General features: G+C 33.2%; 2 protein-coding genes across 2 annotated transcripts; one reads left to right on the top strand and one right to left on the bottom strand.

Moving 5' to 3' along the window:
• The first annotated feature begins 6,606 nt into the window (after positions 1 to 6,606).
• On the top strand, positions 6,607 to 11,401 carry LOC143573757 (BRCA1-associated RING domain protein 1-like). Its single transcript, XM_077058554.1, has 13 exons — positions 6,607 to 6,768; positions 7,078 to 7,131; positions 7,235 to 7,290; positions 7,376 to 7,471; positions 7,963 to 8,330; positions 8,994 to 9,269; positions 9,357 to 9,457; positions 9,550 to 9,736; positions 9,827 to 9,915; positions 10,234 to 10,324; positions 10,423 to 10,588; positions 10,682 to 10,800; positions 10,872 to 11,401. The coding sequence occupies exons 1-13, from the start codon at positions 6,689 to 6,691 to the stop codon at positions 11,199 to 11,201; spliced, it is 2,013 nt and encodes a 670-aa protein (XP_076914669.1). The 5' UTR covers positions 6,607 to 6,688; the 3' UTR covers positions 11,202 to 11,401.
• A 1,157-nt stretch (positions 11,402 to 12,558) lies between these two features.
• LOC143573756 (cyclin-B1-2-like) lies at positions 12,559 to 14,687 on the bottom strand. The gene is made up of 4 exons (XM_077058553.1): positions 14,532 to 14,687; positions 14,300 to 14,400; positions 12,975 to 13,072; positions 12,559 to 12,856 (listed from the first exon to the last, which is right to left on the bottom strand). Exons 1-4 carry the CDS (start codon positions 14,655 to 14,657, stop codon positions 12,756 to 12,758), a joined length of 426 nt encoding a protein of 141 aa, XP_076914668.1. The 5' UTR covers positions 14,658 to 14,687; the 3' UTR covers positions 12,559 to 12,755.
• Between the last annotated feature and the right edge of the window lie 1,352 nt (positions 14,688 to 16,039).

The following is a 16,039-nucleotide window of genomic DNA, read 5'->3' as shown; positions in this document are numbered from 1 at the left end:
CGTCTGTGATTTACAAGTGTGAATACATCTTTTCTACGCGTGACATGAAATTATAACATTGAAGGAGATCATAGTTATTTTAGTTGTTAAAAGCATGAGAGGAAAAAGAGCAAGTGACATGCACTAGTATTTTAGAATTAATTATATGTTACTAGTTTGAGGTGTATTGCACGAGTAATTCTTGAAAATACAATATTTAATAAATAATCAGTATATAAAAAACAATAAACCTGCTAAACACTATTAATACAGTCGTTGTACAATAGTCTTTAAAAAAATTTTAAAGTAAAAAAATAATTATGTATATCAAATGTTTGAAAAAAAATATGAAGTAAATATTAAATTAACAAACTCTGAAGCATAATTTTAAGAATGGTAAATATTATTTTACTATTATAAATTTGTTAAAAAGGTTAAGATTTAATGTATGAGTGACAAGTAGCAAAAATTGTAGTCTTTTATTAGAGTATATAAATTTAGATTGTGGTTTGACTAGGATTTGGTTTTGTTGGTTTGGTATACCTCTTGATAAAAGACGTGTGATTGTCAAATGTTTTTTTTATAAATTATTGGCTTTTTAAAAAAGCTAATAAGTCAATAAGTTGTTCTAAATATGTCTGAGTTTTAGGTTTTTGAAAGTCACGTGCCCGGTTCACATTGTGATATATTTATTGATTCCATTGGATAAAAAGTTGTAAATCTTCAAAGATGGTGTAGTGATAACAACTAATTTTACTCTAATAGAGTTTTAGGTTATCAAAAGTCGCATGTTCGGCTTTATATTGTGATTTATCTGATCTCATTGAATACTAGGGTTGATTCCATTGAATAACATGTTGTCAACACGTCTTGTAACTTTTCAGTTAAAGAGTTATCGTGTAAGAAAAGAAAGCGCCCTAAGATATATTTATATATGAAATATGATCATTTATTTCCATTAACAATAATTATATGCTTTAACTTTCATTTCATTTCTTTAAACAACCAGAAAAGCCTAGTCATACATGTACACCCATTAGCAAAAGTCCACCCACGCTTGCGGCCACATAAGCTCACCGCTCAAAGACCTACTGCGGTAAATCCCCTTACTCGCGCACGACATGAAGCGCGACTACATGAAGTGAATTGACAACCGGTATCGCCAGAAATATGCTTTTAACAAACACACTATTTATAAGCATGAACGACGAAAAAACGCCGTTAAAAAATGTTGGGACCCTTGGTAGTGGATAGGGTGATAATATACCTTCATCTCTCCATTCACCATTGATTCAATTCAATTCAATTCAAAACCAACAAACACCAATTGCATTAACTAATAACTATTAACTAATGGCAACCATTTATGCATCTCCTTCAGTCTCTTGTTACACAGTTTTCAAACCCCATAAAACCCATAACACACTTCACTCATCTCATCACTGCATCACCATTGCCACTTCCAAAAGATTGAAGAACATAAGGGCTTCTTCTGTAGCTGAACAAGACACTGTTACTGTTCCAGTTTCACCTTCTGATGTCCTCACCATGTTCTTTCAGGTGGGTTCTTGTTTTTTGGTTGGTTAATGTAGTATGTACACCAAGTGTTTGATAAAATGTCTAAGAGAACTTGATCATGTTTAGTTGTTTAAAGATAATTTTTTTTAACTGTGTACTGGAATTTAATTACAACTGGAGAAAGATGAGTTGGATATTGTAACACTAATTCAAGATTCTTGTTTTATAACTGCATTTGCCTAAAATGATCTTGCTTGTATTATCCAGTTTGATTCAACACATGGGTGTGCATGAAAACGAAAAACCGAACCAACAGTCCAACAATTAACCGAGATTTTGGTTCCGTTTCAGTTTTGCATGTAATTAAAACCGAAAATATCGAGCAAATTGAATTTAGTGGTTTTCATTTTTTATTTTCAATTTTAAGTTATTATAATTTAATAAATAGTGTAACCTAAATATGACAGTCAAAATGTATAATAATCAGGGCCAGCTATAAGGGAGGGCGGGGTGGTTGACGGACCCCGGCCCAACACCCCGATAGGCCCGGATTATAAAAAAAATTATATATATATTTTTACGAAAAACATAAAAATATATAATGTTTAAATTTAACTACACAACCACTAGCTTGGTTTAGGGGCAAAGGGTATAACTTTCAACCAAAAGGTTGTGGGTTCTAACCTTACTTGGGACATTTTAATCCTATTTTTATAAAAAAAAAAATTTAAAAATTAACTTGTTTAAACCTAACAAGACACCTCTTTTTATTAAGACCCACAAAATTTTTTGCCTTCGGCCCAAAATTTTTTAACCGTTCTCGGAGCCGGGCCTGATAATAATCAACTAATTATGAATTAACAACGACATTTACGTCCAAATTCATTATTTTTGGTCAAGTTTTTTGTCGCCTTTTAAGCTCAAATGGTAAACCGAAACCGAACGGTTTTCAAAATTTTCAGAAACCAAAATTTCAGATTTTGGTTTGGTTTGAGGCCAGAACCAACCCATGCGCACCCGTAGTTTAACAACACTAGTAATAATCTTTCATCTTTTTGTATATGAAGGCTGAGGGAACAATGAGTGAAGCAGCCATTCCTTCTGTAACAAGTGCTATAGAGGTAAATTTAACCTGTCTCCAACCTTAACCAGTGGATTTATTGATACCAATAAGACAATATGTTAATTTCAACATTAAAATAGTTATGGTAAATGCTGTAAGTTTGCAATCTCTTTAAGTTATGCATATTGGCATAATTGCATTCTTTTTTTTTTCTTTTAGGAGACAGGGCATCTTAAACTTAAAGGTTCAAGTTCTTGAGGGTATTGCGAGTGTCGAGGTGAACACATCTTTAATATTATATTCTTTAAAGATTCCATTATTCAGTAGGAAGACATATTTGATGTTTGAATGCATATTGACCTGTTTTTGTTTTGTTTTAGTTGAAGAAGAAAACAACGATGCAGGCTACCAGAGTGGCTTCTGGTCTGGTTGAGATCATGCAAAACTCTGGATTCAAGTTACAGGCGCTGAATTTGAGCTTTGATGAAGATGACAACTAAATATATGATTACATTTGTTCATTTTCTTAACATTGTAAGGTATCTTGAAATTTATTGCGGATACTGTTTTTTCATTTGTGTGTCTTCCCAAGTAATAATGTTATGGAGCATATGTAGAGTTAACATTTGACCCACAGTGTCCAACTTTTGTTGTATTTATCTATTTAACAATGGGTGTTAAAGATTGTTATCGCTAGGGCTGAGCACGGTTCGGTTTTTGGGTGAAACCGAAACCGAAAATTCGGTTTTTTCATATATACAAACCGTTCGGTTTAGGTTTTTCGGTTTTCGGTATTTCGGTTTCGGTTCGGTTATATTCGTTTTTTTTTTGTTTTTTTTTTGTTTTGTTTTTTTTGTTCTATTAATTGTTTTATGCGACTAGTTCCTACGTACAAAACATATTAACATTTACTATTCCTTTCACAAACTCTAATTTCTCTTACAAATCTATTGAACCAACAAAACTCCTAATTTGTTTCGGTTGTTGTCGCATATGGCTTAGTATAAATATATTAACAATCATTTAAATTATTTATTTTAATATTTAAAGTTAATCGGTTCGGTTCGGTTTTTTTCGGTATTTTTGAAATGGGTAACCGAACCGAAACCGAAATTTCGGTTTTTCAGAAAAACCAAAGAAAAAACCGTCGGTTAATGCTTCGGTTCGGTTTTTTCGGTTAATTCAGTTTCGGTTCGGTATTTTCGGTTTTCTGCTCACCGCTAGTTATCACAGCCATAATGAAATGCATGCCTTCGTTTTGATACGCGTTAAAATGTGTACCTTGTGCATGTAGGAGAACTTATTGTAAATTTAATAGGGATGTGATCCTCATACACCACCCCCACATGTCTATACGGCTCGTATAGGCCTATACGGCTCGTATAGGGTACGAATGACTGACAAGGGGATAAAAAAACAACTTTTTGCAGCCTATACGACTGTATAGACCTATATGAGCCGTATATGCATTAAATGACTCGTATTGCTCCCTGACAAACCATAAAACCTATACGGTCGTATAGGGCTATACGACCGTATAGAAAACATTTGCGGAAAAAATCAGATTGTCCTTTGACCACTATTAATCGCTGCCGGAAAACGACTATACGAGCCTATACGAGTCGTATAGTGCTATACGACCCGTATAGATAGATTTTCAGTGGTGCTATACAACACATGAAAGGGTCGAAAAGAAGAACGCTTAAAATTGCTAAATAAATATTATGCAAGTCAGATAATATATATATAAAATGTCTATACGACCGTATAGGGCTATATGAGGCACTATAAACGATGGCCGATAACATCAGACATAAACTGACACGATTCAGGTTCTATACGACCGTATAGCACTATACGAGCCGTATAGGAAAAAAAATGGTTACAAAGGAGAAAAATTACAATATTGTTACAAAGGAGAAAAAAATAAGGAAAAACAATAATGAGGAAGAAGGTGATGTGGCTAAAGATTAATATTCAACAAGGTTCTCTTGAAACGTTTACGAGTGTTTTCCTTAGAGAACTCGTTTGTCTTTCAACGTACAATAGCTGAAGCAATGTGTACTGAAGAAGAAAACTCGAGCGCATGAAAAGTTGACTATAAATTGTAGGCTGTTGAAGGTTTGTCACCATTCTAGGACTTTATGATATGATTGATATAAGTTTTTTTATGATGTGATTAATGTTGGGTGTTAACAGATGCACATTTTAATTTAATATTATGTAGTGTAGTCACTTGATATGCTCAAGATTAAGCCTAACAGACAGGCGAGATGGGCGGGTACTGATGACGGGTCAAAACGTTTTCTGAACAAAGTTAGTCTGGGCCAAATTGGGCTGTTTTTTTAAAAAGTATTAGTTTGATTCAGGTCTAAATGGGTCATTTTAGAAAAGTGTCAATTTGGTTTGGGTCAAATCGAGTTCCAGCAAAATCAATCTGCTAATTGATGGTTCGACTATCCGTGCTTAGGTTAGCTTTTGGTTTCGGTTTCTCTTTTGGTTTTGATTTCAGTTAAGCACATAGTGCGATACAGTCAACACAATCGAACAAGGCCAATATGTGTCCGTATCTAACAACTAGGTTGAACCATACGATGTGACTAAGGTCATTTCTTTTGCTGTGAGTTACCAATCGTGACCAAATTCAACTAAAATGATCAAGGTGTGATTCAACTTCTTGCTTAAACAACACGAACATAAAAAATAACATCAACAACATCAAACAAATAAGTAGCATCAATTGGCAAGTTTTATTTATGAACATTTTGGTTAATAAGTTTAATAATTTGAAAATCCAAACTGGGACATGTATAAAACTAGTTATATTAACTGGAGAGATGATTGTTATGTTTTGATAAAACATGTTAATTGAAGTGAATATTTATATATTGTTATAACTATAGTCTATATACCTTTTCATTCATGGTTAAACATTCAAAAATTGAAAAATAACTTCATTTCCCCTATATTATAGTGGTTCTTTCATAAGACCACTCTATGTTGTTATCCAAATGTTTCATTTTGGCCTTTTGCGGTCCACCTATGATAACGACTCGTAACTTCTTTTTAGGACCACTTGATGTCGTTATCCATGTTGATGTGACTTGATCTTAAGTTGGCTTGTTGTTTTGCGAGGTTACCCCTATAAAACATGACAATCAATCTTAATTGTTTATATATTTTTCTTTATAAGTTTTTTTTAACAATTAAACACTCCTAATCATGTAAGTTGTACCGACAAAAATCTCCTTTTCAAAACTCGAACCCCTGACTTACTCATAGAGAAAACCCTTAGAAAAACGCCTAATAATAGAAGTAATCGCACACCTCAAAAAACTTCGACATACCCATTTAAAAAACTTTAAAAATTTTCATAATTACCAACTTCATGAAATACAATATTTTTTTTAATATAACCATTATATTATTCCTTTGCCTTTTGGCTTTTACATTTCATATTTACTTTTCCTAATGCAATTAAAAATGAAACCGTTGGATGTTCTAAATTTAATATTTAAAAAACAATAAACAATTAAATAATCAACCATTTAATATTTAAATTTATGAGTAGTTAGTAAACACTTCAAAATAATAAATGCTAGAATAACACATTTAATATCTTTTATGTACTTTCCAAATATTCGGTTTTTCCGGCAAAAAATTCGACTTTTCAAGCGTTTTCCGTCGACCTGAAACTAACGGCGTTAAAATTCTGTTAGTCGTGGACCTTTGGGAAAAAAATACGTTAAAAGTTGAGACCATCAGCAGCCAATTCGTTTAGTTGAGATCGACAGCAATAAAAACCAATATATCTTTAAAATCAACCATTTAATTAATATTTACATTAAACACTTCAAAATAATAAATGCTAGAATAATGCATTTAATATCATCTTTTATGTACTTACCAAATATTATACACAAACAAAACACCAAAATAAAAGTAAAGTTTGGCGGGAAATAAAAATCATATATTTTGTGACAAAATAATATTGAAAACCCGCGGGTTCTTAAATCATTTCATCCCGCTATTTCTACTTATTATTATATCTTTCTTTTCTTCTCAACTCACAACACTTCACTTGACTACTTGCATTGCATTGCATTCTCACTGTGAATCCAAGATAATATGGAAGAAGCTCAAAGACTGATTAACCCATGGGTTCTTCATCTTCAAAAACTTGGTCTTGAACTCAAATGCCCAATTTGGTTAGTTTGTTTTTTTATAAATCTTGATAAAGTTTTAATCTTTAGGGTTTTGAGGTCAGATTTTATCTGGTTTGTTAATTTTCTTGTTATGAATCTTGATAATGTTATAAGCTTTAGGGGTTGTTTGGTTGGTTTACTTTTTTAATAAATCTTGATTAAGTTAACTTTAGGGTTTATGTGCTCAGATTATTAAATTTTAATTTGTTGTTTATTTGGCTGGTTTAATTTTTTATGTATATTGATAAAGTTATAAACTTTGGGGGTTTTTGAGCTCAGATTATTAATATTTAATTTGTTTTTATGTTGCAGCCTTCAGCTGTTTAATCGACCGGTTTTGCTCCCTTGCAATCACATTTTCTGCAGGTAGGCTTTGATTGAATGAAGTCCTACCTTTAATGTTTTATTTATTTAATTGCTTGTGTAAAGATTCTAAATTGATGTGGGTTTTTTGTTATTTTTTATTCAGTTCGTGTCAGATTGGTTCGGAGTGTGCGGTTTGTAAACATTCGTGTGTTGATAAAGGTATGGAAAGAAAACCCTAAATACATTTGGATTTTTATTTTTATTTTTGATTCTCACAGTTCTTGAATTGTTTTTAATGTTACAGAGGTGAAGTCTGCACCTTTTATGGAAAACATTGTGACCATCTTTAGGAATATTGAAGCTACTCTTAGTACAAATGTTATTCATCCTGTGTGTTCAGGTAAGAAACATACTTATTATTTCTAGTAATTTATATTAATTATGTTGTTCAATGTTTAAAGATGGACTCACGTGTTAATGGGTCGGTTTGTGAAGGTTTTGAGCTCAAAATAACGAGTTATGGCATTAAAGCCTTAAGTTTTTTGTTAATTAATAATTAGTTGCTTATTATACATTTGAAGCTCATTTTTTTGGGTTATAAAACTTCATATTAATTAATGAATTCAACAAGAAAAGTATTTTTTTTCTTTTTCATTGGTTTGGTTAGGTTTTTATCGGTTTTTGGTATATGCAAAACGAAGACCGAACCCGAAATTTAGTTTTTGAATAAACATAAAGTGATAAAACCAAACTGTTTGTATCGGGGTTGGTTTGGTTAGTTTGGTTTAGTTATGTCGGTATTTTTTTTTCTAGTTGGTTATTTTGGTTTCATGCACACATCTAAACAGTCATGTCAGTAGTTTAAATTAATTTATAAAAAAATTCTTGCAGATATGGGAAAGTCATCAGCAAAATCTCCTGCTTCATTGAAGATTGATATCAATAACAGTTTAACAAATGAAAACGCCGGGATAACTAAAGAAGGAAATTCTAGTAATGATCAGTCTACAACTTTACAAACCGATGTGCCCAATTTAACATTTGATTCTCTTGAAAACTTGGAAAAATGCATCACTCCAGAAAGTGTTAAAAGACCAGAGTTCAAGATTAGTGGTGTAACTTCTAAGGTGCTGATAGCTCCGGATAATCAGTTGGAGAATGGTGTCGGTTTTACTCAGATCGAAAAAGTGAGCCCTCCGTTATTAAAGGATAGCAAAGATGTGGTTGGTAATTGTGGTGTTCCAAAAAGCAATCATAAGGTAAGAAATGAACCGATATGACTGCAACTCATTTGCACTTGAATCTGTTTTTAAAACGACCCATTTTACCATTTGAGTAGCTAGGGGTGCAAACGAGCCGTGCTGAGCCCGAGCCCAAGCCCGAGCTCGACCAGGCTCGAGCCGGCTCGTTTCGAACTCTATTTCCAAAGCTGGAGCTCGGCTCGTTTACCATTTATAAGTTATTTTTTAAATAATATAATTATTTTTATATATTTTTATAACAATATATATATATATATATATTAATAATTATTAAATATATATTTAAAAAATTTATGTAAATGACAGGCTTGTTTAAGCGTGCGAGCCGGCTCGAGCTCGGGATCGTTTATTAAACGAGCTTACTTTTAAGCTCGGGCTCGATTAAGCTCGGCTCGTTCGAGCTTTTTGACGAGCCGGTCTTGAGCAGCTCATGAGCAGCTCGGTTTGTTTGCACCCCTGGTTTTAGCCTGTATATATTTACACTTGAGCCTGTTTGACTTGAACCTGGTGTGACGCAAAACTGTTTTGACTTTACACACAATGACACAACGCGGTCCACCTGCTTTGCCAAGATTAGTCTTTAGCCTTTCCTTTTAGCAATCTCATTGTTTTGGTTTTAGGATCAATGTTAACACCTGTCTAATTCATTAATCTTTTCAGAATTTAATAAAATATTCACTAAAAAGGCGTGCTGAAAATGATGCCTCTGGAGCTAAAAGTCACACCTCTGAAGGCAAAAGACAAAAGGAAACTGATGATATGAAGATGGAACCAAATCATAATCTTGATACCAGTAATGTTTCTTCTGAAAATGCAGCCACTGCGAGTTGCAACTCAGAAACCGAGTCCAAAAAGCCAGTTTCTGATGTGCAGAAAGATCAACCGGATTTGAAAAATAATCCTTGTGCCTTTTGTCAGTGTTCCAAAGAAACAGAAGTAAGTTCAGTTAACTAAACTTTCTTGAAATTATTTAATGTAAAAAACTTATAAAAGATTGATAATATATAAATCTTGATTGAATAGGGAAGTGGAGCATTGGTGGCGTATGCCCACGGGAAAGAAGTTAACGGGAATGTGTCCAACTTTGCAAAAGTTACATATGTTCACGTAAAATGCACCGAATGGTATGTTTTTTTGACTTTTAATGTTATAAATCACAAAAAAAATATAAACTTTATGAATTTTTATTAATTACTTATGACATTTTCAACTGCAGGGCTCCTCAAATTTACTTTCAGAAAGGAATGATCAAGAATTTGGAGTCGGAAGTAAGTAGGGCTGGCAAGCTAAAATGCGCAAGTTGCGGTAAAAAGGGTGCGGTTCTTGGCTGCTATATGAAATCATGCCAAAGGACTTATCATGTGCCGTGTGCATATGATATCTCGGAATGCAGATGGGATTGTGTGAGTTAATGTTTTTACACGTGCTTGGTTTTTGGTGTTATTGTTATACAATCATAGTTTTCTAATTTGTTACTTGTGTGTGTTTTGCAGGAGGACTTTTTGTTGCTGTGTCCAACTCATGAATCTCATAAGTTTCCGAAAGAGAAGTCCAAAGCTGTGAAACAAAACACTAATAAAAAGTAAGTTTAAAAGTTGAGTTTATTCTAAACTAAACCTGTCTAAAATATTTCTATTATTTCATAAAGTGGCATTTAACAATATTACAACAAATGTGGTATTATTTTGTTTTGATCAATTTAAAGGGTAATCAGTATTTTTTTATTCACAATACATGCATTCTAGACATGCTTAGGGATTTTATTTTCATGTATATTTGGCATGTTTCGAGACATTGAAATTAGGTTGAGTAAAGACAAATGTTTTTTTATTATATCAATCTACATAAATTCATGGTGAAAGTTGCCTGCTTGATGTTTCTTGTACCTACTTGATTGCAGAGTATCTAAAAATCTAAATCACTGCACAACATTACTAAACGGGGGAAAGAATTTGGTGTTATGCGGTTCTGCTCTTTCTTCAGAACAAAAGGTTGTTAATTGTTATACAAAACTATTTACTTTTTCGAAAAGATTTTGTACATTTATGTGTCAATAGCTCTTTTTTAACCTTTGACTTTGAAAATGCAGTTGACTATGTTTGACTTTGCAAGAACTAATGGATCATCAGTGTCAAAGTGCTGGAAAGATAATGTCACACACGTTATTGCTGCCACCGATTCAAAGGGCGCTTGCACAAGAACATTGAAAGTCCTCATGGCTATCTTGAACGGAAAATGGATCGTTACAATCGAATGTAAGTTTTTAATCTTAAATCATTGATCTTAGTGCTCAAATGTTTTATAAAACAAAAATGTGACATGAGTTTTTATTATTTTTATTCTTTTAGGGTTAAAAGCTTGTGTGGTAGCCGGACGTGTTGTGAACGAAGAACCATATGAAGTTGGTTTAGATACGCATGGTTGTTCTGGTGGGCCCGCAGAAGGGAGGCTAAGAGTTCTAAATAATGTAAGATTGATCACTAACGTTGTTATTATTATTATTATTGACATTTTGGTGACAATATTTTTTTTTTGCAGGCTCCAAAGCTATTTAATAATATGAAGTTTTATTTCGTTGGCGATTATGTTCAAGCGTTCAAGAACGATCTTTTGAACTTGGTTAAGACTGCCGGAGGCATAATTGGTGAGACCAAGGATGAATTAGATCAAGAAGCTTATGTTGTTTACAATGCTGATATGTCATTTTCTGCTGAGGTGGAGGGTGAGAATTCTATTAAGTCTCGAAGATTAGATGCAGCGGAGAGTGTAGCTCAAGAATACGGGTCAGGGTCGCGGGTTGTTGAGCATACTTGGATTTTGGAATCGATTGCTGCGTGTAGTTTAGTGCCTGTTCCATCAAGAGTTTAATATACTTTTGTTAAGTTTTGTAGGTGCTTGAAATTTTTTTATGTAACTGTTTTGGGTGGATTTTGTCACCCAGTTTGGAATTATAATAGTTTGGATATATTGGAGAATTAAAAGATGCTCAACTGAGTTGAATTTTTAACTATGGTTTTTATGTTTTGATGGTTTAGCAGTTTTGTGCAATTGCTTTATTCACTTTCTAATGTATTCATTTTTAAAAAATTGGTTAAGATGGTTAATAAATATTAGATATGTATATAATTCATATTTTTAAAATGATAAAAATAAATTTAGGCATATTTTTTTTATTAATTCTAACTATCGTGTTTTGGTCGTTGCCGGTTCCAACTAACAAATTAGCTTTTGACGGTCCCAACTTTTAATGTATATGTTCCCAACGGTTTGTGAGTAACAGAATCCGAACGTCGTTAGTTTCAGGTTGCTGGAAAAAAACGTTTTTGGCCGGATAACTCACAGTTTTTCCCGGAAAACACTGCCACCACCATCAATTGACTCACCACCAACCAACCACCACCACTTGAGCACCACCAACCGATTCTGACGATGGTTCTTGGTTTTTGACGACTTCAATAATTGGGACTGTTACTAGAAAAAAAGTTCATAACGGTCTGATACAAAATTACAGAGATGTTTGAGACAAAAATGTTGAGTTTTTCGGAGAAAAAATGTAAGTTTTCCGGCCAAAAAAACGTTTTTCCGACGACCTGCAACTAACGGCATTAAGATTCTGTTAGTCGCAGATCGTTGGGAACAAATACGTTAAAAGTTGTGACCGTCATAAATCAATTCGTTAGTTGGGGCTGGCAACGACTAAAAGGTGATAGTTGGGATTAATAAAAGCCAATATACCATAGATTAATAATTGTTACACGGATCGTTCTAAGTTTTGAGCCAAACGGTAAACCGTCAAACCATCAAAATCTAATCTTAAACCCTTAATGTTTAATGTTTCTACTTCAGCAAGCTGTGCAACTAAGAAAATAACATGAATAGTAAGTTTTGCAGTTTCCTGTCTTTTTAACAATAAATCTGAATCATTAGTTCAACACAATGTTCAGATAAATGGGTATATCATCAAACTTTGACACTACTAGTTCAATGGTCAAATTGTAGTAAAAACCAGATATCTCTTAATCTAATTTAAAAATAAATCTTTACATATTATATTAAGAAATTTATATTAGTTGGGACAAACATTTTCATTGATGAAGCAAAGGTCTCAATTTCAAAATCTTAAAACTTACAATTTAAATTTTATTGCAAAGAAACATTTTATTTTACTAAAAACCAATCTATGCAATGACCCAGTTGTTTAACAATCTCTTCTAAAAAGCTAGCCGGTTCAAATCTCAATTTCTTTATCTTTAAATATGTAGAAACAAAGTAACTTCAATAATATTCTTACTTAGCAATGACATATAAAAACAGGTTAAACATACATCCGAAATTGTTTATATAAAAGCGTTCCATGATCATATTCAAACTCAAACCACAAGTGTCTACAAGATAGAAAACCATAGATGCAGCAGACATGTTTCACATGAAACTGGGATGAACAGGTCCCTTTGAAAGCCCAACACGAACCTCCATTCCATGGTGCATGTCCGGGGCACGCATTGTTTCAGTGTCATGAACACCTACAAGAATAATCAACAAACCTTAAAAAAAGAGCAAAAACCAATACAAACTCCAAAAGATTGAACAATTGTTATGATCTAACTTCCTGTAAATGTTTATGACTCAAATATACGTTACCTTGAAGGTAATCTTCGACACCAAAATCTTCCAAAGCTCCGGTATATGACTCTAATCCAAGCATGGAGGATGGAATAAGCCCAGGAGGCCTTTGAAATCTGGTACATCAAAACATTAAAGGAAATACATAACTCTTATTGAGAAATTATATGGGCTAAAATATACATGTTTGCAGAAGCAACTATTTGACAAGGACACTTATATTAATTCTGTTTAGCAAGATGAGTATTAAAAATTAAAAAAGAACCAGAACAAAAATCAAACCAGAACGATGTAGGATTTTCCTAGAGTGTTAGCATGTATACTATATGAAGTACAAATTGTTGCATACAAATATTTAAATGGTCGACAATTTTGCAATCCAATTAAATATTATAACATACACAACTACTGACACTTGTGATCTAATTGCAATCCTATTAAATATTATAACATTCAACAAGCAAAACCAAAAACCCATTTTTCTTCCAGAAAACTAGTTTTCAGATTTCTAACTCCAAAAGTGTTAAAAAAGACTCACTAACTTGCCAGTAACCGGATTTCCTTTGACAACAAGACATTGAGAAAATGGTTTCCAATCGTTTATTCAATGTTAACACTAAACTAAGAGTAAGCAGTGAGTTTGATGGAAGATCGCCACAGCCACAGTTACAAATACGTTTGCATGAAATACAGAAAAAAAGCTATTTAACCAAAAATCGGATTCAGCGATAAGGTTTAACCATTTTCCTCAACAAGCCATGATATGTCCCTTGGTTGAGCTGAGTGACCAACATCCATCGTGATGTTTGTAAAATCCATAGCCGTCAAAGTTGCAAGGCGTTAACGGTGAGCCTTGAGCCTAGGCGCGAGGCAGTGAAAAGCAAGGATCCGAGATAAACAAGGCGTATAACCTAAACTTACGTTCTGTGGCTTGCTTAAGGCAAGTTTAGGTTGGTTCCAGACCATTTTTGACGTTTCAAACCAGTTTGCCCGGAATTTGCAAATTTTTTCTGGAATTTCCAGGATTTAGCTGAAACCAGTTTGCCTAGGCGTGTGAACAAAGACTTTTGACAACATAGGTATAACATAGATGATACGAAAATGAACATATGCCCTAATCAAGAAATAAAAAAACTTCTTTTGTCGAATTAGCCAGCTCTTAAATGGGGATAGCATTTGTTCACAGTCACACTTCACATAACTGAGCTAAGCCTTCTTATATCAATTTTTCCGATAAACAAAACCCTAATTTACCTCAACTTTAATATACAGGCACAAATTTACACAAATCACTATATTGAAACAAAACCTAAAACCACAAGCAATTGAATTGAATTGAATACCTCGAAAGTATCTTTCGATCAAACTCCTGCCTCAACGGAAACGCCGATCCGTAGGTGTTGGCAAGTATCTTCTTCTTCATCACCTCTTCTCTCACAATTGCCTAATCAACAAAATATAACAGCTAACTAATTAATTAACAACATAAATTCTACTAAACAGGATAGAATAGAGGCTATGTATGTTAATTAATTAATAATAATAATAATAATAATAATAATAATAATGTTGTACCGATTGAAAGGCGGATTCGAGAGGATGAGATCCAACGATGTCACTCTTTACGCCTTTGAGTCCGAAACGAAGTGCGTCGTTCTTCAGACCTCCGATTTCGTGCTCAATTCTCTTCGATTCTTCCATGGCTGCTGCTGTTGTTTTTGTGTGTGTGTTTTGAGATGGTTTTGTAAAAGAAAACTTTGGAAACAAGACACTTTATGATGAGATGTGCACAAAATGCCGGTTTAAAACTCAAAACCGGTTCGGTATGGTCGACAAAGGTTAGAACTGGTTTCAGTTTGGTTAACCGGTTTTAGTAGAAAATTATAAATTAGTTTCAAACCGATTTCTACATAATCAGTTTTGATTTTCATATCGGTTCGGTTAACTGATTTATTATGAGATTATATATAGAGAGAGAATAAAATATTGGGCTTTCAACATTAAAACCCAATGTTACAAGCCTGGTTTTAGTTTTTCAAAGAAACCGTAACTGAATTCAGAACCAAACTAGACCCTTTGGAACAAGTTCCAACTTTACCCGGTTAATACTTGGATTCGGCCGGGCAAAAACCAGGAAAAAGCAATCAAAAAATCACCATACCCGGAACCGGTTCTTGACCCATCAAAATTTAGGGTGTAAATGATCCAAGTTGCTTGTAAAATAGTCGAGATTAACTTTGTAAAAGCTCGAAGCAAGTTGAGCTTAAACGAGTTTGAGCTGAGCCTGAGCTTCCATTGGCTTAATCTAGCCCATCTATGAAGCTTTAATATGCTTATAGGTTTAAATGAGCGTACTATTAATATAAGTTTTATTTATTTTTTTCAAATATATATTTACATAAGTTATATATAAAGTTTGTGATAAACTAATTAAATAACATAGATTAGATATAGATTGTGTTTTATAGATGTAAATAATCATGATATTTAAATGGTTAGTAAATATCAAAAGAGTTAGTTCAAGCTCAACTCGTTTACATCGCTAATCGCAACTTTTGTTCTATTTTTGTTCTATCATAGGCGTATCAAAGGAGTGGCCTTGACCGGTCCACGTATGAAAAGTTCAAAGTTTTTGACGCATAATTGACGAGGAACTCTAGTAACTCAGTCTTCAAAATACTTAGCTCGTAACAATGATTCATGCAAAAAAAGCTGGAGCTCGGATCGTTGACACTCCAACCAACAAACATTTGTGACCCTCTAACCGGCAGCGTTTTTTGCTTTCGAATGGCGGTATTGTATTAAAAACAATGGACCAGTAAGTACTAAGTCAGTAAGTCACCCTAATGAAAATATGAAACAAATACAATTACATACAAGCTTATCATATCAAAGTTATACCATTTTTTTTCCAATTTGCCCTCTTAAGGACAAACTCTTTTATTAAAAAGAGATTTTAATAAGAGATCTTACATATTTCTCTTTGCTATGCTCATGTAATCAATTACATAGTTCATCAATCATAAAAACTAATTACATATTTGTCATTCATAAGATTCTTAATTTGCATATTTACTCAAACT

Source organism: Bidens hawaiensis, unplaced genomic scaffold (assembly GCF_021521415.1).
Source record: "Bidens hawaiensis isolate Kalapana, Puna unplaced genomic scaffold, B.hawaiensis_p1.1 tig00026628_1, whole genome shotgun sequence".
NCBI lineage: Eukaryota > Viridiplantae > Streptophyta > Magnoliopsida > Asterales > Asteraceae > Bidens > Bidens hawaiensis.
This window is presented reverse-complemented; position numbering and strand designations above follow the sequence as displayed.

What these genes read in the sequence shown, in the direction of transcription:
- LOC143573757 (XM_077058554.1), top strand. Translation starts at nt 6,689, where the DNA reads ATGGAAGAAGCTCAAAGACTGATTAACCCATGGGTTCTTCATCTTCAA. An exon ending in AGTGTTCCAAAGAAACAGAA is followed by an intron (nt 9,270 to 9,356) that starts GTAAGTTCAGTT and finishes TTGATTGAATAG; the next exon opens with GGAAGTGGAGCATTGGTGGC. An exon ending in CACGTAAAATGCACCGAATG is followed by an intron (nt 9,458 to 9,549) that starts GTATGTTTTTTT and finishes TTTCAACTGCAG; the next exon opens with GGCTCCTCAAATTTACTTTC.
- LOC143573756 (XM_077058553.1), bottom strand. Translation starts at nt 14,657, where the DNA reads ATGGAAGAATCGAAGAGAATTGAGCACGAAATCGGAGGTCTGAAGAAC. An exon ending in TCGAATCCGCCTTTCAATCG is followed by an intron (nt 14,401 to 14,531) that starts GTACAACATTAT and finishes TTTGTTGATTAG; the next exon opens with GCAATTGTGAGAGAAGAGGT. An exon ending in GATCGAAAGATACTTTCGAG is followed by an intron (nt 13,073 to 14,299) that starts GTATTCAATTCA and finishes TTGATGTACCAG; the next exon opens with ATTTCAAAGGCCTCCTGGGC.